The sequence below is a fragment of the Seriola aureovittata genome, chromosome 17 (assembly GCF_021018895.1).
Source record: "Seriola aureovittata isolate HTS-2021-v1 ecotype China chromosome 17, ASM2101889v1, whole genome shotgun sequence".
Classification (NCBI taxonomy): domain Eukaryota; kingdom Metazoa; phylum Chordata; class Actinopteri; order Carangiformes; family Carangidae; genus Seriola; species Seriola aureovittata.
Window position 1 is genome coordinate 3,466,825 of NC_079380.1, and position 25,390 is coordinate 3,492,214.

The 25,390-nt window shown below is 41.2% G+C and overlaps 1 protein-coding gene across 1 annotated transcript in view; it reads left to right on the top strand.

Moving 5' to 3' along the window:
- Positions 1–25,390, top strand: part of LOC130185782 (carbonic anhydrase-related protein 10-like) — a 107,933-nt gene that overhangs the window by 38,948 nt on the left and 43,595 nt on the right. The window contains exon 3 of the mRNA XM_056402430.1: positions 16,771–16,913. Coding sequence (XP_056258405.1) covers positions 16,771–16,913 — 143 coding nt within the window. The remainder of the gene's footprint in view (positions 1–16,770; positions 16,914–25,390) is intronic.

Here is a 25,390-nt window from a genome sequence, read left to right on the forward strand (position 1 = left end):
CAGGAGCTGATAATGAAAATCATTTCAGAGGATAAATTGCTTTTATAAAGAACAAGAAAGGTTAATGTCGGCATTTGCAGGCTTTGTGACTGCAGAGCATGTTCCCCACTGTGACACATCAATTCTGAAAGTGGTAAAACTCATATTTTTACAAGTAACCAATTTACTTAATGCTTGTTGTTTTCTGAGAGAGGTGGGTCACTCCTGATTTATTTGACACGCACAGTGAAACATTAATTTTGTAAGTGCATTATCCCAAAACAAACAGACTACTGTTGTCATGGCTGGTGGCGGGAGCACAGGCATGGAGGACTTAACTGCAGGTACACAGGTAGGCTGGTGCAGTGAAGTTACTTTAATAGAAGAAATGATGAATACCAAAGCATGGGGGAGGAAACCTCACATGGACGGCCTTGTGGCTGGACACTGGCGAAGCAAGATTCCTCAGGTGGACGGCCTGAGAAGGAAGACGGGAGCACTTCAGAGGGAGACCCAAAGACAGGGCCAACAGGTGGAACCTCTTAGGATGGAGATCCTGGAGGCAGAACCGCTTTGGAGGGCAAGCATGAGGCTTGCAGCAAAGGCAGACGTGAATGCAGGGCAAATACATTGAGGACCTGGTTGGGTGTTGCTGAAGGTGGCCAACCCTGTGTCCGGCTGGGCTTCTGTCGAGGGCAGTGGAGGTGTTCAACATCCCCTAATACCCTCTGGAAATAGCAAGCTGAGTGCCCAGGAAAGGTGACCGCTGAACATCTTCAGGGGAATGATCAGGCAGGAGGCCGGCTGACTGGAGGGTAGTTAACTGGGATGCACACTGTTGGCTAACCGACCTGGAGCTAGCAGGATGGGATGCATGCTGGTTGCTAGCAGGCCCAGAGCCAGCTGGCTAAGATGCAGGCCCAGAGTTGGCCAACTTGGAGATAGGCTGGAGGCAGGCAGGACCAATGCTGGCCAGCTGGGATGTAGGCTGGCTGCTAGCAGACTAGTGCTAGCTGCAGGAGAAACAGACTGATGGCCAGCATATCCAATGCTTGCTGAGTGGGAAGCAGGTCTCTGGTAAGCATGTGGTATAACTCTGCAGGTGGTAGAAGGGATGGGTTTATAAAAAACAGGACATGGAGCAGGGCTGATAAAGAGCTTCCACCTAGAGGGCTCTTGGTCAAATTCAGAGTTCTGCTCCCAAACGGTAGTCAGCGACTTTAGAAAGTCTGGCTCTGTCATTAGACACTCCAAAGTCCTCCTAAGTAAATGGCAGGCTGAATGGGAGCTTGTCTGCTCAGTCCATGTGGGCCAATTCATACTGTCATGCCTGGTGGTATGAACACAGACAGGGAGGACCCAAACAGGCTGGTGCAGTGAAGTACAAAGCATCTTAAGGCTAAAAGTAGCTCCTAACTTGCCGATTTAGGAGAAACAAGGGAGAGGAATAAGGGGTGTGTCAGTCCTAACTTTAGGACTCCTATGTTTTCTGACAAAGAGTAACTCCCAAACCACTTAGCAGTAAAAGTAGCACCTAAGTCTGGTAGAAGTTAGAAGTAGTGGAGAGGACTCATAAGACTGGAAACCTTACACGATGCTGAATTACTGAAAAGATACGACTCAGTCACGAGGGAATAATGATCGTTGTGGAGTTTGTGAAGGATTAAATAACATCTCCTACCAACTGAAACAACCCGATCAGGGCGGAAATTAAGTGTTTGGCAACGCTGCGTTACTTGGCAACAGAGAAAAGCCGATCTGTTCACCAAACAATAAATGAGCTCTGACCCGACATCATATGAGAATTCATACGTTTTCCTTTAGATCTTCAACAGCTACAGAGAAATGAAGCAGCTTCATGGTCGGTCTACCTGCTGTGATCGTTGCCAGAGATGGAACACATGTAAAATTTATTGCACCATCGAAAGAGGAGGAGGTTTGTAAACAGGAAAACAAAATAACACCGTCAACACAGGTTGTATTGATTGGTAAGATAAAATGCTTTGTGAATACGGGCCCTGGTGTACAGACAAACAGGCAGGCAGCTAACAGACATCAGGTAGCAAAGTGCAGGCAGCATTATCAGAACTAAAGGAGACACACTGACACGTATACAACACTCTGGCAACTACGGGCGTTTTCACACCTAAGGTTTGTTTGCTCTGGTCAGATTCAGTTGATGAGTTTGTAAACTTGAAGCATTTTCTCCTTGGTCTGGTTCGCTTTCACACAGAGAAAAATCAAAGTGAACCAAAATGCTTCACTACAAACCACTTGAGAATGTTCACTCCTCTTATTGGTCAGATTCTCCGTCTGGAGCAGGAAACTAAACACAGGAAGAGGGTTACGGAACCGTCTCCCTCAAACTTGTGAATTCCCCTGCTAGAGGGGTCGGCTCCAGGTCAGAACTCCTTCACACCAGAAACACATTGCTCCACAGTTCGTTTGGGAACAGACCAAGACCATCTCCTCAAAAGGGTCTTTTTTCCGCACCTGAGTTTTTACACCTGCACAAACAAATTGTACCGGGGGGGGGAATGAACCAGGGTTTGATTTAACTGGACTAAAAGGAGCAGGTGTGAAAACACCCTAAGTAACTAAAAAGGCCTGGTACAAATCCTTGGAAGCAAATGAGGGAAATGAGAAAGAGATGTGTAGGCAGGTGGTAAAGCTCCAGTGAATGTTACAGTGAACCATGTTAGCAGGTGTTGTATCTGGAAACAGGAGGAAAGGCCGAGGACACCTGGTGGGCGGGTGGAGTACGGCAGCAGACCGAGGCAGAAGAGCCAACATAAACAGGGCTGAGACAGGGATCATGAGAAGTGTCCACCCACCAGCCCTCCAACAGTTACTCTCCAGCTCTCTGAAAGCTCATCTTCTCTCTCTCTCTTGTCCTCACCCATTCACATCCAATGTCTCACTATTATACTGTGTTCCTGTGCTGGCAGCTCTTATTGGTGTCATTTTTATTGCATAGACTGGGTACTGGATATTTGCCTCTAACACAATGAGCTATGTGTTTAATTTGAAAGGAAATAACTGTCAATTGAAGAGGATGGGCTGTGAGAATGTAAGGCTGCACGTCACCAGCAGAGACTCAGTGAAGTTATTACAGCCAGCTATGGTCCAATGCATAACCCCTGTAAAATGTAGAAATGTTTTTTATACTCTTCTGTATTTGTATGGCTTACACAATCGAATGATTAGAGGTTCAGGTAGGCTGATTTAGTTACCTCAGGAAAGGGAGTCAAGTCTTAATGCTAATATAAGCTAAATGACTATAGCCTTTTATTGAGTGGAGAGACACAAGAGTGGTATCAATCTTACCCAACTCTACACCAGAAATCACAAAACCATATTTCTCTAAATGTCTGTGAGGCAGAAATCTTGCAGGAGGTGATGAAGATGAAGTTTCTATGATGAGGCAGAGTCAATCAGAGACAACAGTTCTCAGTTGAGGCACTTTAATATCAGCACTGGGTCAATGACTTCATAATTCATGTATTCTAAGAGATTAACAAAGAACTAACAAACCTCTAACCATTTACATTTGCTACAAAGTCTTCAGATTTACTAGCATCTCAACACCATAAAACAAGTTTATTACTCCATGACACGTATGGGATACATACACTTAGAGAAATGCACTTAGAGGGTTAAACAAAACATAGAAAACACAGTTCAAGACACAATTCTGACTTTCTGTCAAAGTAAAATGAAATTTCAGCACCTGTTGGGCTAACAGTGGCACAGCAAAGCAGGAATGTAGAGTATTTCTAATTATTACATTTATTACATAACATTAACTCAAGGCACTTTACAGAGTGAGTCCGAGACTTAACAATATTATAGAGAGAAACCCAACAGTTCCCACAGTGAACAGCACGGCAATAGTAGAGAGGAAAAACCTTTTGACAGGAAGAACTGGACTGAGGGTGGACGAACATCTGCTTTGACTGGTTGGGTTGAGAGGAGAGAAAAAGGGGAGAGAGAAAGAGGGAGTAACAATAGTAGCATTAACTATAATGATCATTTCAATAATGAGTGTAGTAGTGTCAGAGCTGGATCCTGCAGCTCCGGAGTCAGAGATACCTGCAGAATGAAGGCAGTGAGAGAGAGAGAGACAGAGAGAGACAGAGAGAGAGAGGAAAACCTAAACTATGGGAGTTAATGACATACAGCGGAGTGATATAGATGCATTGAGAGAAAGAGAGAGAGAGAGAGTGAGAAAAGTGCTCAGCGTGTCAGGAGTTCCACCATCAGTTTCGGCCTATAGCAGCATAACAATTTTTTTATGTGTGAGCCCGAACACAATTTTCCTTCCTTGGCTGGACAATCTATTCTATTCTATTCTATTCTATTCTATTCTATTCTCACCCGAGCCAACCTTGTCTCTAAGCTTTATCAAAGATGAAAGGCTACTCTTAAATGTGGAGAGTGTGTGAGAGGAAACTGATAGCTGAAGGCTCTGTCTTTGAGAGCAGAGTGTTCTGTCGGGATAATAGACTACGAGCTCTTTAAGATACATTGGAATCGGTTTTTCCAAATGTTTTCTAATTTTCACAATACTGTGCAGATGGAAAAAGAGTTGTTTTAAGAGAAGCGACCCTGTTGGCCCAATTGATTTTAAGATTTAACTGCTTGTTTTTAAATGAATGGTTAGACATCTGCTTATATCTGATTGGCTAATACTTCAGCATCCTCCAGCAGGGAGGCCTTTGCTGTTCACACCCTTCAACTGAGGAACTCACTGCCTGGAGAGCTCAGGCAGGCAAACTCAGTATCCTCTTTTAAATCTCTTCTTAAGACTCACTTTTATTGTATGGCTTATTCTTAACTAGGATAAGTTAATACCATCCAAAGAAACTATATGATTACATAATGTGTTTCTGAGGTGGGCCGAGTACAGTCACTCCAGTTTTGTCTGAATTTAGAATCTTAAAATTATAGGTGACCCAGATCTTTACGTCTTGTAGGCAAAGACATGCCTGAAGGATTTGTTTAACTTAGCTTTATAGATAAGTACAGCTGTGTGTCATCTGCATAGCAATGGACATTTATCTGGTGCTTCCTGATAATATTGCCTAAAGGAGGCGTACAAGGTGAGAGACATTGGGTGTACCACAGAATCTTGAACTCCATGACTAAGTCTGCATGTATGGAAGAGTCATTGTTTACATGAACAAGTCTATCCAGCGTAGTATGGTTCCTTTCATCCCACTGACATGTTCCAGTCACTGTAATAAAATCTTGTGACTAATGGTATAATGCTGAGTTTTACATGGAAAAATTATTGCTCACAGTCTGGTAAATAAATAGTCGCCTGCTTCATCTTCATATTGCGACATTCAACATGATCCTGCTTCAAAACAACAAAGAATATTTCTTTGTCAATCATAGCAGGTTCTATTTTTAAAATAACACTCTTTCGCTTTGAAAACCCAACTGTAGAATGTAACCTAAACACATGTCTATACCACGTCATGGTGGTGATTGCAGTGACATGTCTACCTGTACAAATGCAGAGCTCCAGGTGTTGCTTTAGCCAGACTTGATAAAAACAAGATGAGTTTTGCTCTGTTGCCCTGGTTACCCAGTGTTTTAGATAGAGACACTGCAGAGAGGAAGAAGTAATGGATGATGCTGAGGGAATTATTGGAGAAATTTTATTCAATTTAAAATTTTTCATGAGGCTATGGGAACTCTCAGTGTGTCAGTATGAATAATGCCTGTTGATTTTCACTAGAAACTGTAGAATGATTAATGAAAACAAAGTCTCATGTTCACAAACACAAAAAAACATGAAATAAAAGTGGAAAGACGAGTAAAACATGAATAGAGGGGGTTCATTGAGTTTGGGGGGGGGGGGGGGTACAACAGACAACAGAAGTGGTAAAACTGCTCTGAGCAGGCGAGCGGCAGACTGCACAAAAGCACAGCCATTCTCGGCACTAAGCAGTGTGCCACTGGATTCATGTTGCCACACCCTCTGTTCCCACCTCTCCTCCCACTGTGCACGGCAAGTCACAAAGATACCAAATTATGGAAATAACCTCAGTGCACCGCTGGAAAATACCAGTTCACTGGTGGGTCGCAGCATTTCACGCCATGCGCCAGCAAAAAAATGGAGCCCTTAAAGTTAATTTTAACTAGTAATATCGTCCATATTTCCTCAAATAAAAATGCTAGTCAATTACAAGTCAGGTCTCTGATAATGGCTTGGGGCATGGTTGACACAAATATGAAATATATAGAAAGACCAGGCCCTAAACACAGGCTGGGAAGAAAACAAAGATGGGTGAACTCCTGCCATATAATGTGCATGCCTGTTAAGCATAATGTACATTTCTACTGCTTTAATTCAATAAATTTAACAATATAATCATAGTATTTTCAAAACTTTGTTGTTCTCACTCACCTAAAGTATTATTGTCCCATCTCAGCCACTGTAGGTGTATGCACAGTATGTATCCACTTTACTTTGTCATCCTTTAATCACTTCTGTTGTTGCATATGGTATGCCTGTAAATGTTTCACAATAAAAGCTCGGTTAAGAAATAAAGGGGCTCTGTCCACTGAAATACTAAAGGGATTTTAATTTGAAACAGCTTACAGGAAGTGTTGGGTTTGTATTAATAGCATAATGCAGCATCTTTGACAGGGTAAACGGGAGCGGATCAAAACGAGGTTTTGTACTAAAATACCGGCATGTCCAATTATAGATATAAATAATGAGCTGACTCTAATAAAGGCCTGTTGCCTTCTGCAGTTGAGGTAAATAAAGGTCATCTGAGGAAACACAGTAATTGCTTTTCTCGAGTTATATTTTCAATGCAGGACTATTTGTATATTGCAGAGCTGCTGCTTTAATGAAAGTAAGGGATCTGAATACCTTGATGAACACATGAAGACACACCTCTGCAGTGGCGTTATGTTGGTCTGATTGTTTCCTGGAGATGCTTCCACCGCTCTTTTTTAGTTGACAAAATGTAATAATGTGCCTTGGGGGCCTATTTTAACCATCTTCACATGCACCTCCTGTTTTGGGGTCATGTATGTATGCAGCCTTACATTCTTACAGTCCACCCTCTTAATGTTTGTGTGTGAAAACAAGAGTTATTTCCTTTCAAATGAAATTGGAGTGTGTTTGGTGACTGCTAATTTTGACGATTGGTAAGTCACATCAGTGATGTCATCGCTCTGACACGGTGCCAGTCACAGTGACATATGAGACCAACAACGACTCAACAAATGGAGAGAGGCTTCCCCAGGAAATTGTGTTGTTGTCTAGATGTTGCAGAGCGGCACGACGACAACACACACACAGCACTTCAGGTCTGCAGCCGGCCGGCAGGTGATCCTGAGGAGTTTTTATTGAATTTGTACAGTGGTGATAGAAAAAAATAATAAAATGTTCATGAAGCTGTTTATATGACTACATCAATCTGACTCTATTTCAGTTTTATTTCTATTGTATCTCACATCATATTGTAAAATGTGACACAACAGCATTTGCACCATAATGCATTTCAAGAATAAAACATGAAATGCTGCTTTTGCTTGAAAAGAAATTTGGAAATGACACACAGGAGTGATGGGCTGCTGTAATCCGACCTCTCCCACTTACACAACAGAATATCATTATATACCAGCATGATGTGTGCAGAGGTGCAAGGGGTTATATTGTAGGAGCCCAGTGTCATTTCCACTTGATTTGAAAAAGGTAATAACTGCAGGAGCTCTGCTTGTGCTGGTGGTTGCTTTGCCACAAAAATAGAGCCCTTTGTGTGTTTGCTTCATATTTGTAGCGTACCCAGTTTGCTATGTGCCAGTGTTTTTAGCTATACATCATCCATTTCATACCTCTCTGTGCAGCTCGTGGGTTACGTAATGGCAGCAATGGATCGTTTTTTCATCATTTGTTTCCTGGGCTTGCTTCCTCTCGGTCTTGGTGCCTTTTTATTTCTGGGAGAAGACAAATGAAAAGCTGAGAAATAACCGGTCACATAAGAGGTTTTCGAGTTGATTCTAATCCATCAGCTAAGGCCTGAGCCTTCATACTGCTTTTCTACTATTGGACCAATGTATTTTAAAAGTCATACATGAATTCTGCACTAGCAGCACCTCTTCCATCCCAGTGACATGTTCATATGATGTTTTTTATATCATAAAGCCCATGAGTTAAATAATTGAACTGCAGTGAGCCAATGACAGTCTCATAAAAACAGATTCAGACAGCCAGGGTTTCATACGTCACAAACCTAAGGAACCAATCCCGTCAACTTGTGGGGATGGGGGGCGGGGCTAAATAAACCTGAAACATTGTCAGTACAGAGAGCAAGAGTTAGCATTAGCATAACCTCTAACACTGTGTCAGCCACTGCCATCAACCGGTCCTCAAACCTAAACAACCAAATAGGTCGTTTTTTTCGACCCTCTGATATGACCCATAGGACTCCTGAAATAGTGCCATATACGGCATCAGGTGTGCCTACCTTTGTCACCATGGTTATTATAATAACAGTCATGGCTTGGTTAGGTTTAGGAAAGGACAGTGATTTGGGTATTTTGAAATACTTCCTGAACATTAGAGATCTTTGTTGTCATACAATAAAAACAACATGGTTAACTTTGTCGAACAGTCATGGACAACAGAATTCAATTCAATGCACAGTGTACCACAAAATTACGTATCTCCATTGGTACATGCAGTGATACATACAGTAAGCATAACTACATACAGTAACAAAAACTATAGTAGACATATTAAAATCTGTATAAATAAATAAAAACAAACAATAAATAGTATAAAAACAGAAGTATAACAGCAGAGTGAGTCCGTGTACTCAGTTATTATTGCACATAGGTGAATTGCACAGATAATATTGCACATGAGGGTGTTATTGCATGTTACCGTATAGGGTTGTACTTATTAGCCTGATTGGGTTGACACTTGGGTAGAAACTTGCCAGGAATCTGGAAGTGCGAGTTCTTATGGACCTCTATCTCCTTCCAGAGGGCAGCAGGGTGAAAAGGTGTTGTCCTGGGTGAGATGAGTCTCTGATGAGGTTTGTTGCCCGACGAAGACAGTGGGTTCTGTACATGTCCTCCAGTGGCGGTAACTAAGCGCCAGTGATTTGTTGTCTGACTCTATGGAGAGCTTTCCTGTCAGCTGCAGTGCAGCTGGCAAACCACACCAGCATGCCATAGGTGAGGATACTTTCATTGTTGCCGCGGTAGAAAGACAGAAGCAGCTGCTGGGACCGTCTGGCTCTTTTCAATGTCCTGAGAAAATAGAGCTTCTTCTGTGCTGTCTTTACCAGAGCAGTGATGTTTAGGAGCCATGTGAGGTCCTGTGAGATGTGTGTACCTAGGAATTTAAAGGAAGATGCTCTCTTCACTGTGTCTGCTCTGATGTGTAATGGAACAGGTTGTACACCCTGTTTCCTGAAGCTGATTATCATCTCCTTTGTTTTAGAGATGTTGAGTGCCAGGCTGTTAGTGGTACACCATTGTGTCAATCTGCAGAGCTCATCCCTGTAGGCAGACTCATCAGCAGTGTGTATCAGTCCAACTACAGCAGTGTCGTCGGCAAACTTTACTATTGTGTTTGTGCTGTGAATTGGTATGCAGTCATATGTGTAGAGTGAAAACAGTGTCTCTCTTTATACAACGTCACACTTTTCACTTTGACCCTGCCATAATTGCTATGACCACTAGATGTCGCCTAGCAACAAAACGTAACTATGGGTCATAATAACCTGCTGCACAGAGGATCTATGGGCTCGTTTTATAGGACAGTCTCCAGTTACAAGCTAACAAGCAACAAGTAAAAACTAGTAAAAGATGCTAACTACGCTAATCGTTCTGATCCGTCTGCTAGTCTCTGGTTCTGGTCTCAACAGACTCCTCATCTGAGTCTGAGTCAGACTGAGGCTCAAACATGTTTCCTCCTCTAACCATCTTGATGCTCTCTGCTCTTTCACATGTCCACCTGGAGACAGCAGGTGGTGGGCGGGGCTCAAGGCCTGATCCACATTTCTCAATCAGGAAGTAAAAATAGATGAGCTTCCTACCCAGTTTTCCGTTTTTTCACTTTTTATGTGTGAACACCATGTTAAAAAAAATATTAATCAGGAGAGCATTTTAACAGAGTTTCAAACATGTCTGGAGAGGAACAACACGTTAGTCAAATGTCCAGTGAGTCCATGAATCTTTAAAAAGTAATCACACATATGTAGTTTCAGTTTTAGAAAAGGCTCAGCAACTTCCAACAATTGCTTGGCACTATAGTTTTTAGCAAGCATCACTCCAACAGGACGACATTTTGCATTTTATCAGCAGCAGATTAATCCACATTTCATAATCTCATTTTCGGCGATGATGTCACGCAGTGCAACAGTGTGGCTCACTGATGTATTTCTAATAGTTCCTGGACAACAATGGATCCCTATGTCACAGAGGAATAAGACATCAGTACTTGTTGGTCGGAGACATTCAGTGTCGCTTTTAGTCTTTTCACGTGACCGTTGACAATAAAGAAAATATAGAATATCACTAGCGTCATGCTTTAAATTACTTTTCATTTAGCTTCTATCACTCACCATACAGTGCTGAATGCTAAAATGCAGAATTAATTATGTTCTTATCACTTAACACATAAGTCTCCTGAAAACTTTAAGAAGCGTCATGGATCATCAGGCTCTCCTCCCTCACTCTTTATCTCCCTATTCTCACCGTGTATTTGTTTCCCTCTCTTGCTCTCTCTCTCTTCCCCACCATTTGAACCCAGTCAGATTTATGAATATTAAAAAGGACAGTGGATCCTCAGGGCTTCCTCCTTCTATCTCCATCCCACTGCCTCCATCCTCTCACTGTCTCTCTCTTTGTCTCTGCGTCTTTGTCACTTGGGGTGTCTTCAGTCTCTCTGAACCTGTCTATAATCCAGTGCTTTTACAGAGGCCTGCTAATGCAAAACCACTCAGCTGTTGGGACGGACATGCTCCGGACACACGTACATAGACACGCCAGATACATTTAAATGCATGCACTCTACAGGCCTGTCTCATACAAAGGATGACAATTATGGGAGAAACATAATTGCTCCTGAAATTTGACAGATGTACTAAATATTCTGTGTGAAAAATCAGATCCTCCACACACATCACATGAAGACATTTTCAAATGACCAGACCATGACAAAATGACCCATGAATGTGCAAGACAACACTTAAGAGCAAAGTGTATGATAGGGCTGGGTGATCCGGCAAAAAGATCATATGACAATCTCTTTGGGTAGAATCGCAATCCGCAATCTTAATCATGATCTGCGTTTTGTTTCTGCTCCTATTTTATTGTGAAAGTCCTGACTGGAAGTTGGGATTTGTATCTTTCCGCCGCATTGGCGGATGTTTTCAGATGTTTGTGTGCTCGACACTATTCTTGCTAACATTAAATATGTAAATATAGCACATTTTAATGGGACGATCTGTACGATTCATCTGAAAAGGAGAACATATGCCAAAGTAAGATCGTCCACGATATAAGATCATCAGATCACCCACCCCTAGTGTATAAAATCGTGAATCCACATTGACACGTGACCCCATACAAGTGCACCCAAACACACCTATGCACACCCACCTTTATGCATTTCCTGCAAGGGAACCACCCTGGAGACCCAGACTTTCCAGACAAAATATTATAGCAATAGGTTATGAGAATATTCTCATATTCTCACAAACAATCACAACGTTGTTTCAGTCATATAGAGTACAGTGCTGTCCTCACAGCTCTAATATATAAATCTTCCCTGGGGTTTTGCCTGTGTTTTCATTCTGTATGTGATGGTGAAGATGCATTAGTGTCACAAGTTTGAGGACAGCACAGAATACAATCCAGACCATGAGACGACCTTGTGACCTCTAACCCTCCAGTCACACAATAGAAGACTGTCAACTGAGATTATTGTTAGGATGAAGGGGGAAACCATTAGATCATTAATTTTACAGGCTAAACCTATGTTGATGTAACGGGTGCCACTATGTTCATCTGGGCGGGAAATGATCCAGATTACAAAATACAATCATCTGGGACTGACAGACAAACATTACATATATTGTGTCAATAAGTTGCCTGAACATTAGCTGAAGGGCTATAGTTTTCTGGTGCTCTCTCTTGCAATTCAACATAGTTTCAATATAAAACATGAAACATGTGCAATCAGTTTTCATTATTATGAAATCACAATACACAACTACACTATACTGAAATATATTGATTGTGATGTACAGTCTAAGAAGTGACGATAACAATATCAGCAAAAACAAAACAAAAGGACAAAACAATTGCATTTACAGATGCACAGGGTGAGTACAAATGATTACAACTGATCACTTTTCAGATAGTGAAATTACAAATTAATTTATACATAATAAATGAATCAAGCAAATTAAAAACATGCTGTTATTGATGATCATTATCAAAGGAAATGTTAGGGCTGACAGGAGCAGAACGGCTGGCAGTGTGGACACACACATGCAGCAGGTCATTGAGGTAGTGTAATACCCCAGACAAGGCAGGTTGGGTCTATATGAATTCATGCTCTTGATGCCAAATTCTGAACCTACCATCTGCTGCCTCAGCAGAAATCCAGATTCATTAGACCAGGTTGTGTTGTTCCAGTCTTCATTTGTTCAGTGTTGGTGAGTGTCTGTCCACTGCAGCTTCAGATTTCTGTTCTTGGCTGACAGAACTGGAACCTGATGTGGTCTTCTGCTGTTGTACTTCACGGTTCAACATGTTGTGCACTGAGATGAGATGCTTTTCTGTGCTAGTTCTCCAACTGCTGTGGGAAGAGATACAAGAAGATCATACTTTTTGTTGATGCTGGACAGGAGATCAGCCTCCATCTCTGTCATCTAGCTCCTCAGTATCCATGGATGAATCTACTTTTTTTTCTTTCAGAAGATTTGGTGGATTGCCATCCATGTTGTCTTGTTGATAGAGGTAATGATCAATAAAGGCTTCTAAGTCTGATGGCCTCTGAGGACAGTCCTCACTTAAAGTGCCTGGGATCACAGGCTAGAAGTGCAGCACAGTGGCACGGGAGGCAGAGAGCCTGAGCCTGATCAACATGGTGGGTTGTGCAAGCCTTTTACTTCTGTGCCTCTGCTTTGCCTAACAATGCGGCACAATGTGGTCTAATTCGTTCAATATTCTAATTAACATTAATATCTCTTGTTTTATTGTTATGCGTTATGAGACTTTGTTCTTTGTTCTTCTTATTGTTGTTCTTGGTGCTTCTAAATGATCTCAATATCATTCACATTTTAATCTTAAATTTAAAGCAATGTTTATTAATTTGCAGTGTCCCTGTTAAAGCTCCATATAGTCTAAAGGTAGATGTTCATGTTTGATTAATAAGCAGGTTCTATATCAATACTGTGAAAGTATCAAAGAGCTCAGTCCACAGAGCGATGCACACAGCCTGTATTCAGAAACTGAGCCTTAAAAACGAGCCATCAGGACTTCTGTAACTTTGTGATGTCACAACAAAATTCACCACTCTCAGCCATGCTCCAAGCCCCGCCCACCTGGACCCATGGTCCTGCTTTACAGGATTTGGTTTCTCTGAGTGTTTCCCTGAAATCTTCTATATTTTTATTGGCCCACTCTGAAAAAACTCAGAGAGGCTCAGATCCTCCTCTCTTCTGATTGGCTCTCTGACCTGTTGTTACTAGAGCTCCAGAGAGAAGCCTGAGAGAGGAGATGTAAAACTACACTGAGATGGTTTTTGGTTCTTAAAACCACAAATATATCCTCTTATGGATCAACACTTCAAATACAACACAGGAGAATAGGAAAAAAATGGCACCTTGAAATAAACAAACAAATATAATAAAATAAATATAATTTCCTGATTCTCAAAATCCCACATATTCACATTTTCTCCAATTTTAGTCCTAAGGTGTTTGTTTGCTTCTTCACACACACACACACACACACACACACACACACACACACACACACACACACACACACACACACACACACTCACACACACACACACACACAGAGCTGGGTAACATAACATTGTGTTGACATGCGGCTATGTGCCTAGCAGGGGTCAGGATTGCACTCTGCAGGTCAGGGCTGGCACATCTGTCACTTGGCTCCTCCACTGCCAGAGATGGGTGGAGGAGTGGATGGAGTAAGAGAGAGTGAATGAGTGTGAGAGAGAGAGATAAAGCGAAAGTAGGAACGAGGAATGGGAGGACAGAGTGAGAGAGTGTTGTTCTCGGCAGCTCTCAGGTTTGAATCATTGTCTATGAAAATGAAAGCAGCACGCAGCTGGAGACAGAAACAGAAATGATATCAGCTGTAAAACTTAACTCACTTTTATCGACCGCAACTTCACATCCATCACGCACTTAAACATTTTTCCCATCTAATCTCAGCTGAGCATGCTGACAACTGCTGATGAGTTTTTTGATCATAATGACAGCTGTTTCACACCCTGATTTGTCATTAAGCCCGTCCCTGACAAGCATTATGAGTATAGTCATAAGCCCTCTCATCTGTGAGGGAGTGTGTGTGTGTGTGTGTGTGTTTGTGTGTGTGTGTGTGTGTGTGTGTGAGAGAGAGAAAATGAAATAGTCTTTGTGTGCAGGTGTCAAAATTACAGTGGCTTTAGTGAGGTCGTCTGAGGCTGTGTGTGTGGACTTTTAAACTTTGTGTGTGCATGTGATCCTCCATCCTCCTTTCTGTTCATTGCAGTGTTCAATCATGCATCCCACATCTGGCTGGTATTAGATCAGCTGTCAGCCCGACATTCCCATCTTATCCCATTCCAGGTCTATGACACAGCATAGAAGATCCAGTAATCATGTAATGGCAGAGGATCAGCTGGTGCCAGAGGAATCCTGCAGCATCTGATCCTCAACAGATCTCATGTTTCCTGTTGTATATATAATAGATCCATGTATCATAAAAACAAAACATATGCTTTTTTAGTGAAGGTCATCTACTGGTGACTGCTGGCTAAACCCCTCCCTCAAATGGTGATTGTCCAATCATAAGTTTAGCAGCTCCATCCCACTCGTAATTGGATTTAAAGAAATTGTACTCCAGCAACCACAACCGGCGTTACTCGCATTTATTGTTGTAACATTACAAGTGAAAATATATGGTTAGAAAATATGAACAGGTCGGCTGCGTAGCTGTCTGATCTTATATTTTACCTTATTGCACTTGCAATAGTACAAGTAGAGCACAAGTTTGAAAAAACGAAATAAATTCTGCAAGTGGAGTTAGAACAAAGTGATATTACTAGAGCTCTGTAGTCCACTGCTCTGTGCTTCAGACTACAGGCTGCATGCTACATTAGCTGCTACTAGCATAACAACCAAATCTTCGACTGAACTGCTGAAGGTTGAGTGGCATTGTTGTTAAGTATACAATAGCAAGAGAGGCAGATGGGGGGGGGGGGGCATTTGTAATTAACTGCATTTCTATATAAAGTTGTCTTGAAATATGGTTGGAGCTTCATCTAAGTTAAATAGATCAAGATGAACAAGTAACATCTAAATATTCACAGGTTGGTTGGAGGATGATGTGAACCCTCAGCTGCTTGAGTTTGAGTTTGCAAATGAAGCATCTGATGATGTGAACCATGTTTTGCAAAATAGAGATCTCAGAAGATTGATGATTGAGAATTGTTTATTTGCATAAAACTGAAAAGGTGGCAGAGTCATCTCAGAGAGTTTAGTTCACAGTCAGACAAGCTGTCTATAAATGGAGATGATTTAGTTCTGTGGCTATACTCTCTTTGGAAGTGGACGCCCAGATGACTCGCAAAGACACAACAGGTAAAAGAGAGAGTAACAGCTAAAGACTTAAAGGAGTCACTGGAGCTGTCTGTAATAAAGGCAGAGATGTGCGAAGTGGATTGACACGGGCCAGAGAAACCATCATCCTCAGAACAAGTCTGAAGAATGGTCCAACTTCCTCCTGAACACTGAGCGGGTCTGATCAGCAGCTACTGGAAGAGCTGGTCTCAGGTTATTGTGCCAAAGGAGTTTCAACCATTATTATTAAATCCAATTGTTCACTTAATCTTTCCACCAGCTCTGTGAATGTTTAATGGCTGTGTTCAACAAAGATACTAAAGATTATTATTCCTTGTGTGCTGTTATCTTATCTAAGGTTATTGGCTTATATGAAGTTTCTGTACTTGGAGCTGACTTAGATAAAGATCAGATCATATTTTATGACATATTAATGTAGAAAACCAGGTAAATCCAAAAGGTTCACATATGTTTCCTTGCTCCAGATTTGGACAAGGAATGTGGACTTTTCCTACAGACTCTTTTAAATCTACACTGCACTGTAGAGTCAGAACAACAAGACAAAAGCTTTACGAACTACTGCTGTGTATTATAAGCAATGGAAACTGGTGGAAGAACTTTTGGACAGACTTTAAAAAAGTCAATTTCTCTGCCTTAGTTATAATTGCAGATAATAACCTGGAGATTTTAATGAAAGCTCTGTTTTAAGTCAGATTTTAATGAAGCCATATGTAAATTCAAATCTCCCTAAACTCCCCATTTCTCCTGTCCTGTCATAATGAAGCCCATCTGCTCACTTTCTCCTGATTTTTATGGTTTGATCTTGTGAAGCACAGACACCCACACCCACACACACACACACACACACACACACACACACACACACACACACACACACACACACACTAATTACTGTTACTCTCTCCTTTTTCTCCACCAACAGTCCCATCCTTCTGGGGTTTGGTGAACTCAGCCTGGAACCTGTGCACCATAGGGAAGAGACAGTCTCCCATCGACATTGAAACCAGTCACTTGATCTTTGACCCCTACCTGACCCCTCTGCGGCTCAACACGGCTGGACGCAAGGTAAGGGCCCTCATCGTTCATATCCGTGGTTCCTAACCTTTTCCAACTCATGGCCCACTCGAAAATCTCAAAAATGTTGATGACCCAATAACAATACAGAGGGTCAAATAATATGTCTTAATATATATTAACAATCAAACATTCAGGACTGAACTGAAACCAGGGGAACTCAATTCTTCTTTTTTGTTTTGACCGAGAAGGGACTTGACTCTCTTTCCTTTTAATTCTTCCTGTTGCTAGCCCGCTATCTATTTTGTTATTCCACTTTTGCCTTGGATGTAATCATTTAGTTTGCAATCAGACTGAGATAGAAAACAAGTACAAGATGTGATCCGGCTGGCAACAACATAAAAATTTCAATCATTGGCTTATCACAGTGACAGGCCTTAATACAGGGAGGGGGGGGGGGGCGTTTTAAATGTTTGTAATGTTTTTAAAGATCATTTCATTTCAAAACATTTCAAAAATGTTTTTATATTTTTACATTCATTTTATGATTACATCTTTTCTCCAAAATTGTGCTGTTTTGCTAATTATTTGTTGGCCAACTTGCAATACCTTCACAGCCCACCAGTGGGCCGGGGTACGGTGGCCCTGAGAGCTCAACGCCTTCATTCTGATCGTGAAAGTGAGAGAGAGACAGGAAAGTCAGTGAGAGACAGACAGGAAAGTCATTGAGAGAGAGATAGAGAGAGAGAGAGAGAGAGAGAGAGAGAGAGAGAAAGGGGATGACTTGTAGGAAAGGACCATGGGTTGGACTTGAACCCGTGCCACTGCGGTTAGGACTAGGCGCTCTACCAGTTGAGCCTTTCTTGTCACTTTCTTGTCTCCACTGGAAACACTTCGGTTGTGTTGTGAGTATTTGCAGCACGTGTGTTGTCAAATTGATGAAGTTTTCTTAAGCTGCAGTGTATTGACCTCCAGGGCCACTGTACCGGGGCCTACAAGGTTGGGAACCACTGGTTTAGATGACCTGTAATCTGTCTGTGGTTAAAAACTCGTCCTCAGGGTCTCAATCTATTTAGAAGGTCAGTGTCTGTTATAAGGGACACTGACCAATGAGGTTTAGGCTAATGTTTGGAGACAGAACTCATTAAATGTTATAATACAAGCAGGGCTGTTCTCTTCTGACAGTACTGGGCTTTAATCCATCACAGTGGCTGAGAGCTGAACATGACACATTCTCAAAATCAAGACGCAGAGAAGCCTCTGTCTGACAGACACTATGAGCTTTTCATCCATATCCGAAGGCTTTAAAATTCCCAGCTGCATTTGACTGTACCAGGCTCAGGAGGCATTACAATTTTAGCCCTCTACACAGCAATCACAGTTAATCTTTGCAGGAAATCCTCTCTAAAGCACCCAGACTCACCGTTAAAACACAGCTTTTGATGATGTTGGACATTGCATCCTGGATTAATTTTTGTGTTTAGTGGTGTCTTCTTGTTATTGGCCATATTTAGGTGAACTGATATCATGCCGTGGTATTTTCAGTGGAGAGGGAAACTGACCCCAGCCAAAAAACAGTAGAAGACATCATCAGAACCATAGTTACGTTGCTGCGCTGTGACCTTGGAATCTATTGTGATCTAAATGGTTTTGAGATTAAGAGATTAAGGTTCAAAGTTTAGACATCCTAGAGAGCAAAGCTGTACAGTACAGTTAAATAACAAGTACTCTTAATATACTTTAAATTTATAATATCAAGTCGAAAGTCTATCCTATTTTAAAACGAGGGGTTTCTCTGAAACCAGGTGGATTTCAGATTGAACTTTGATAACTGTGACAACCAATTTTCTTCTTGGGTCTGCTGAGTACAAAAAGTAATAGTTTTTGTTGAAAAAAAAAGTTTAATGCACAAAATAAAAGAATAAAAAAACACACCAATAGATTGTAATTTACTGAAAGGTGTTATGATATAAAATATTTGGCCACAGACAAAACAAAGCAGTCACCACCCTCAGCCCCGCCCACCTGGACCCACCATCCAACCTTGCAGGATTTGGTTTCTCTGAGTGTTTCACTTGAAATCTGCTATATTGGTATTGGATCACTCAGAAAGCAGTCAGCCAATCAGAAGAGAGGCTCAGAGCCTCCTCTCTTCTGATTGGAAAGATTAGCAAGCTAAATTTGTGGTTTGGTAACTAGTGGTAAATGTGCCAAATTAAAACAAAATTTAAAAAAAGACCTTAAACATAGTTGACATTTTTAACAGTGTCATTCCTAATATTTTAGATAGAATCATAAAGTTTTAGGTTTCAAAAAAGGTTGAGCAACATTTCATGTTTTTCAGCTCTTTTAATATCAACATTTTACAATCCAACCCTACAGATACAAGTTAGACAATTTCTCTGGAGGTAAAATATTTTCCTGTTTTAGGGCAATTACAAATCATAAATTAATACTGATAAATTACATTATTCCAAATTTTGCAAACGCCTTTTTCTGTGTGAATATAAAAGAAGCTATAATTTTTTATATGTAGTGCCTTTATCCTTTTCCTTTTAAGCAGTTCACTGTCAAAATATTAATTAAAATAATAATTTTTCGTGTTACTACATAAACTGCCACCGTTGTTAAAGTCCAAAATACTATCTTGAAAACGAGCCAGACTTCAAACTGGAGGCACATTTGACTATAACAGCATCTCTTGCTCTTACTTTGAAGAAAATATAAGTCATAAATCATTATTTCACAACATCATGTCTTTATAAAAATTTTATCTTGTTGGGGGCTTTGATCTTGGAACAATATGGCGCTTTGCTATTACATTTTAATATCCTCCTTAGAGGTTTCCAAAATCCAGGAGCACTGTTCTCTCAAAACAGGTTTACGGTTGACTTCGATGACTGAAGGTGTTTCTTAGCCTCCAGAAACAGGTAAATATTTGAATACTGCCAGGGAGAAGAATCTCAGTTTCTGACAGACTGACTTATTTGTAGAATTGTAGAATATTTGAAGAATAATGCATTACTATGGAGGCCTAAAACTGACAAAATGTACCACATTATCAGAAAACTAAATGTAATATTGTTAGTAAAAACATCAAATGTAATGTGTAAACAAATGTAAACCTTTAAAGGAATAGTGAAACAGATCCTCACTGCCACTAGATGTCACACTACACCACCAGCGTCTCAGACCAAAACAAATGGTTTGTCGGCCACAACCCCCCCGGCCCTTCTTTCATGTTCTTAGTCAGAAAAGGGTAATGAAGCCCAGTGAAAGAGTCCACTAAACAGAAAACAAGAAGCACAACTGGATAAAGTTTTCAAGTGTACATGAGAGCCAACAAAAAACAGTCTAATCAAAACCATTAGCCCACAAGCCCACACTTGCATTGCTGTGATATGCTGTACACTAATACTGACAGTTATCTGGTTAGCGATAGCAACATTTGCTGAATACATTTATACTATGGGTAACAGTTAATGTTAGTATGCCTACTGTAGCCAGCCACTAATGAAAACAGGCGGGTAACATTATGTAGCTATCAAGTTACTGACACGTGGAAAAGAAGAAAAACCAGCTCTGAGTGAAGCTGGACCTTTTAAAAGCTCGTAGGTCTCTCCATCTCGATAAAGCCAGACCAGTATTGGCTCCATGGTCAGACTGGGACGGAAATTCAGCCTCGGACTTATCCTGGGACCCGCCACATGAATGACACTGCGGGAGCAGGTAAAGACACTGACGGAGCCGGTAAAAACTTTAAAAACTGTATGGATGTTTTGACTTTCCAACGACCGAACGGGATTTGAACTGGTGGTCCCCATGGCCAGTTGGCCTGTCCTCTGTTCTCATCTTTTTCTTTGTCACCAAGGACCAAGGGTTTAACAGGAGGGACTGGCATGCACGCACGTACACGCACTAACATGTACATGCTAACGAACCAGCCACCAAAACAAAGAGAAACTCTGATTACAACACATACAGAGGGGGTGTGACTTCGTTCTGTGCTCAGGACGCCATCGCTCCACTATATCTTTCACATAGAAAATAGTTGTTTGCTATAAAATCTTTTGTATTTTAAAGGGTATTGGACTGTTCTGCTGTAGAAACATTGGAACTATGGACAATATCCATTTAATGAAAACTCAGCTTCAAGGTTCAGGAGTGCCTCATTAATGTCTTCTTCATTGTCTTCTTCAAACATCTGGTTGAGATGGAAGGAAGAAAAATGTTGTGTGTAATTTTATATTAAACTAAGTCCTGCACACTAATTATTATTTGAAGAGCAGAAATGATTAAATTAGTGTTATTTCTCCATGACACTTCCCTGGCTCTGTACTAGTCTGTAGGATTTATGGGGATTTATGGGCAGAACTGGAATATGATATTTATAATAATGTTTTCATCAGCGTATAATCACCTGAAACTAAGAATCATTGTGTTTTCATGAGCTTACAGGGTGTGGGTCCACTTACACAGAGTCAGAGTCATGTTGCAGCCATGAACAAACCAAACTACAGAGGGTCTTTCGCATTTTTTACATTACCTGAAGGCCACCGTTGATTTGCTTGGAAAGGGAGGGGTGAGGGGAGGGGCAATCAGTTGGTTCCAATCTACAACCTCACTGCTTGATTCCACTAAATCCTACGCACTGGTCCTTTTCTTCCACACTGGCAACAGCCAGAAGAGGCATTATTTTTTGGTTTTGCATCTGTCCATCCCATTCTTGTGATCTCGATATCTCAGTAACACCTTGATGGAACTTCTTCAAATTTGGCACAAACATTCATAAGGACTCAAGGATTAAGTGATTAGATCTTTATGGTCAAAGGTCAAAGGTCAAAGTCATGGTGACCTCAAAAAATATAGTTTTGGCTTCTTGAATGTGGTATCTCAAGACCAATTTGAGGAAATTTATTAAGATTTGGCACAAATATTCCACTTGGACGCAACAATGAACTAATTAGATTTTGATGGTCAAAGGTGGTGATCTCACATTATTGTGAATGCAATATATCACACTGGTTATAGAAGAAGTGTAATGGAAAGTGCCCACTTCATTTGTTATATGACAAAGCCAGGCCACTTATCCACATAGCTGTCACACAGCTATAGCCTCTCATCTGAGGTTTTGTATGAGAAGCAGATACATTAGATCCTACACATTCCAAAAGAAAGCCTTCAGCTCAGAGTCTAAAGGTGTGGTACATCATTCCCTCTGGAGGAAATAAACAGTGTCATTTTGCTTTGTGATTATAAAATAGTTGAATCAGGATATAATGAAGCCCCAGAAATGTAAGTCTCGAGCACAAGAATTAAGTTCTATGAGGTCCTTTTCTTTTGTTACATGCTAATGCCACACTTCTATTATTTAATTGCTCGTATCTAACACTGTTACACAGGCCACAAAGAAACCTAGAGGGACCATTAGCCCCATCTGTGACCTCTTCAGAAAATCTTATCCCTGTAATTCCCTCTGAGACTCCCTCATTGTGATGAAGACTAAGAAGTGCCATGGGGTGAGCTCCATGTTATTTCCCGAGAGAGAGCAGTGTCAGCCACTAATCATGGCTGCTGTGGCGTGCTGTGGTTCAGGCGAGGATGGCTTGAGATCAGATGAGCGTCATCGGAAGCTCAGGCTCTGCTAATCCAAGCCACTGGGGAATGTAGGTCGCCTGGGCGAATGAAAAATCTGGATTATTGAAACACTGTGCCAGAGCTCATTTGAAATACATTCGCATGGACATCCTGTTAATATGTGTCGAAATGCACATTGCACATCCCCTTCTTGGTCTAATTTTTTAGAAAAAAATAGAACAATTTTACTGTGTTTGTAATTAATTATCTTTGTGTGTGTGTGTGTGGGGTGGGGGTGGGGGTGGGGGGTTGTTGCTGGTAGGAATACAGGAACAGGAAGGGTGGACCCAAACACAGACACACAGAGTCAGGCAGATGAATCAAAGAACAAAAACTGGCCTACAGACAGAAAGGTGGAAAAACTGAAGTTCAGGCAGGTGATACAAAGTCAGGAAACAAAAAAACTTGGATAAAAAACTAATGTGAGGGGAACAAAGAGACTTCAATGCTTCATATTTTATCTCCTTTAGCACAGGAAAGACTGGACCTTCCTTTACCAAAGGAAAGAAGAACTTGCTGTCCCACAATTCCTTGCTGCAGCAACATTTAAAACCACGCACCATTGTAGTTTCACCGCAGCAGACCCTCGGAAATGTAAAAACAACAAAGTTTTTATTTTATGCTTGTGACACGATCCCAAACATATGGAAATCCTTGTCTGATCAGATGAGCTCCAAATTCATGCACTAAAAAAAATGGATTTTCTCTTCTTCACAAATGTACAAAAGAGTCATAACTCTGTGTAGCCTGGGGCGCCCCGGTGGCTCACCTGGTAGATTGTGCACCACAAAGGCTTAGTTCTAGCTGCAGTAGCCCGGGTTTGAATCCGACCCATGGCCCTTTGCTGCATATCATCCGCTCGCTCTCTCTCTCTCCCAAACTTTCCTGTCTCTCTCTCTTTCTCTCTCTCACTGTTGTTATTCAAATACAGGCTAAACATACCCAAAAAAAAAATATGTAACTTCTTTATGTCTGAATATAATTTATTCTGGCCTCTACTCAGTTGCTCTTTTTTTATTTTCATGACTCAACTCTTTAATTTCTCTCATGTTATCTTATTTCAACATTTCAATCCTTTTTGTTTTGTGTTTATGGTTAGGAAAAGAGTATTTATCATCCTTGTGTTATAAATAAAGTTTTGTGTAAGTGCAGTCAGATTCTCTCCGCACCACGGTCGTCTTTTCTTAAGTCTTTACGAACTCTCCTTCACATCTTTCCTTCAACTCATGATGTTTCGCTTCAAAGTCGAGGAGAAGTGGTTAAGAAAATAGATTATTTTGACTCTTTGATCACAGCCTAAATACTCTAATTAGGGGAAGCCAATGAGACAAGAGTGAAACTAATCACAAAGGTGGGAAAACACACAAGGGCAGGAAGCAAAACTACCATACATACAACAGGTAAGAGATTTCAAAATAAAACAGGAAACAATAAACCCAGCGTCCAGGTGAAATGTCACAGGACGGGTGACACCATAAAGATTAGGTTCCAAAACTATATCAAGAAACACAAAGGCCAAGGTCACAGATCCTGATACCATTGGTTATTAAAAGTGGTAATGCGTTGTCATACAGGGCGGGGCATGTGTGAGGCGAATGAATCATTGGCTGTTGGTTTTCCAAAATGATTTGGCATGAACATTTTCTATTATATAATCAGGGGCCATTTACAGCAGATCCATAACAGTTTTCATTTTCAGATTCCTTTAGCACTGTCTTTTTCCAAAAAGCACCTAGCGACAGACCTAGCGACTTTTTTCTCCACACCACCTGATGACCCTGGAAATGATCTTACATCGTAGATTATGTACGTATATGTTTTGCATAGAAAATTGAAATCTGAAATGAAACAGTATAAAGTGTTATAAAATGTATTTACTCAAAGTGCTTGTAAGGTATAAGTTCCTAAAAATCGTACTTTGTTACTTTATCACTGGTTGAATACACAGCAGCAGCCACTGGCTCATCAGTAGCAATTACCCGTAGCAGCATTTTTCAGTTCCACACTAACGACTTGAGTATGACTCTTCTTCATAATGATTTAATGTGTTCAGCTCTGTGCTTGGATCAGGGATTGAGACGTTAACAGCCTGTGACTTTATGCATTAAAATCTCTTAGCACCTTCCCGCCCCCTGGGGGGTTCCTGTCCAAAATGGTTTTAGACAGAGTGCTGTGTTCACAGTCAGGCTCTGGGGGGCCTTAATCCTGCTATGCATCAAATCCACAATCCATGCTTACTTCACAAGGTTTAACTGGACGTGTCCACTGGGATGGTTTTACACAGATGTTTTAATGCAGGCTGTGTGCTGCTTTAACAATAGGTCAGAGTTTTCAATTCATTTGTAGCAGCTGTGTTATGGGAAAGTCATGTAGGATTTTCTCAGAAATGCTTGATGAATTGTGAAACCATGTGCTCAGGCTTTCCCTATATATCTAGATTTCTCGAATTGGATGGTTTAATAATAATAACGATAATAATAAATTTGATTTTTATAGCGCTTTTCAAGGTACCCAAGGCCGCATTACAGGGAAAGAAACACAAAATGAATAAAGAACAAATAAATGAGAACAAGATGAGACAGAATAGGGATGGCAGAGATTGGAGGAGATTGTAGGAGATGATGCAGCTAGAGGCGATAGGCCTTAGTGAACAGGTGTGTTTGCAACCAGAGATGAGGCTGTGCGGATCTCTGCCTGGAGAGAGTTCCAGAGGGTGGGTGAGGCTGCCACACTGAAAGCTCTGTCACCGAAACATCGCAGGCTGGTGTAGGGGGTGGAGAGCTGACCAGTGTCAGAGCACTGTAGGTTGCGGGACGGGGGTACAGGGGTGGAGGAGGTCAGACAAGTACTGAGGTGCGAGACCATGGAGGGATTTGTGTATTTAAGCACAA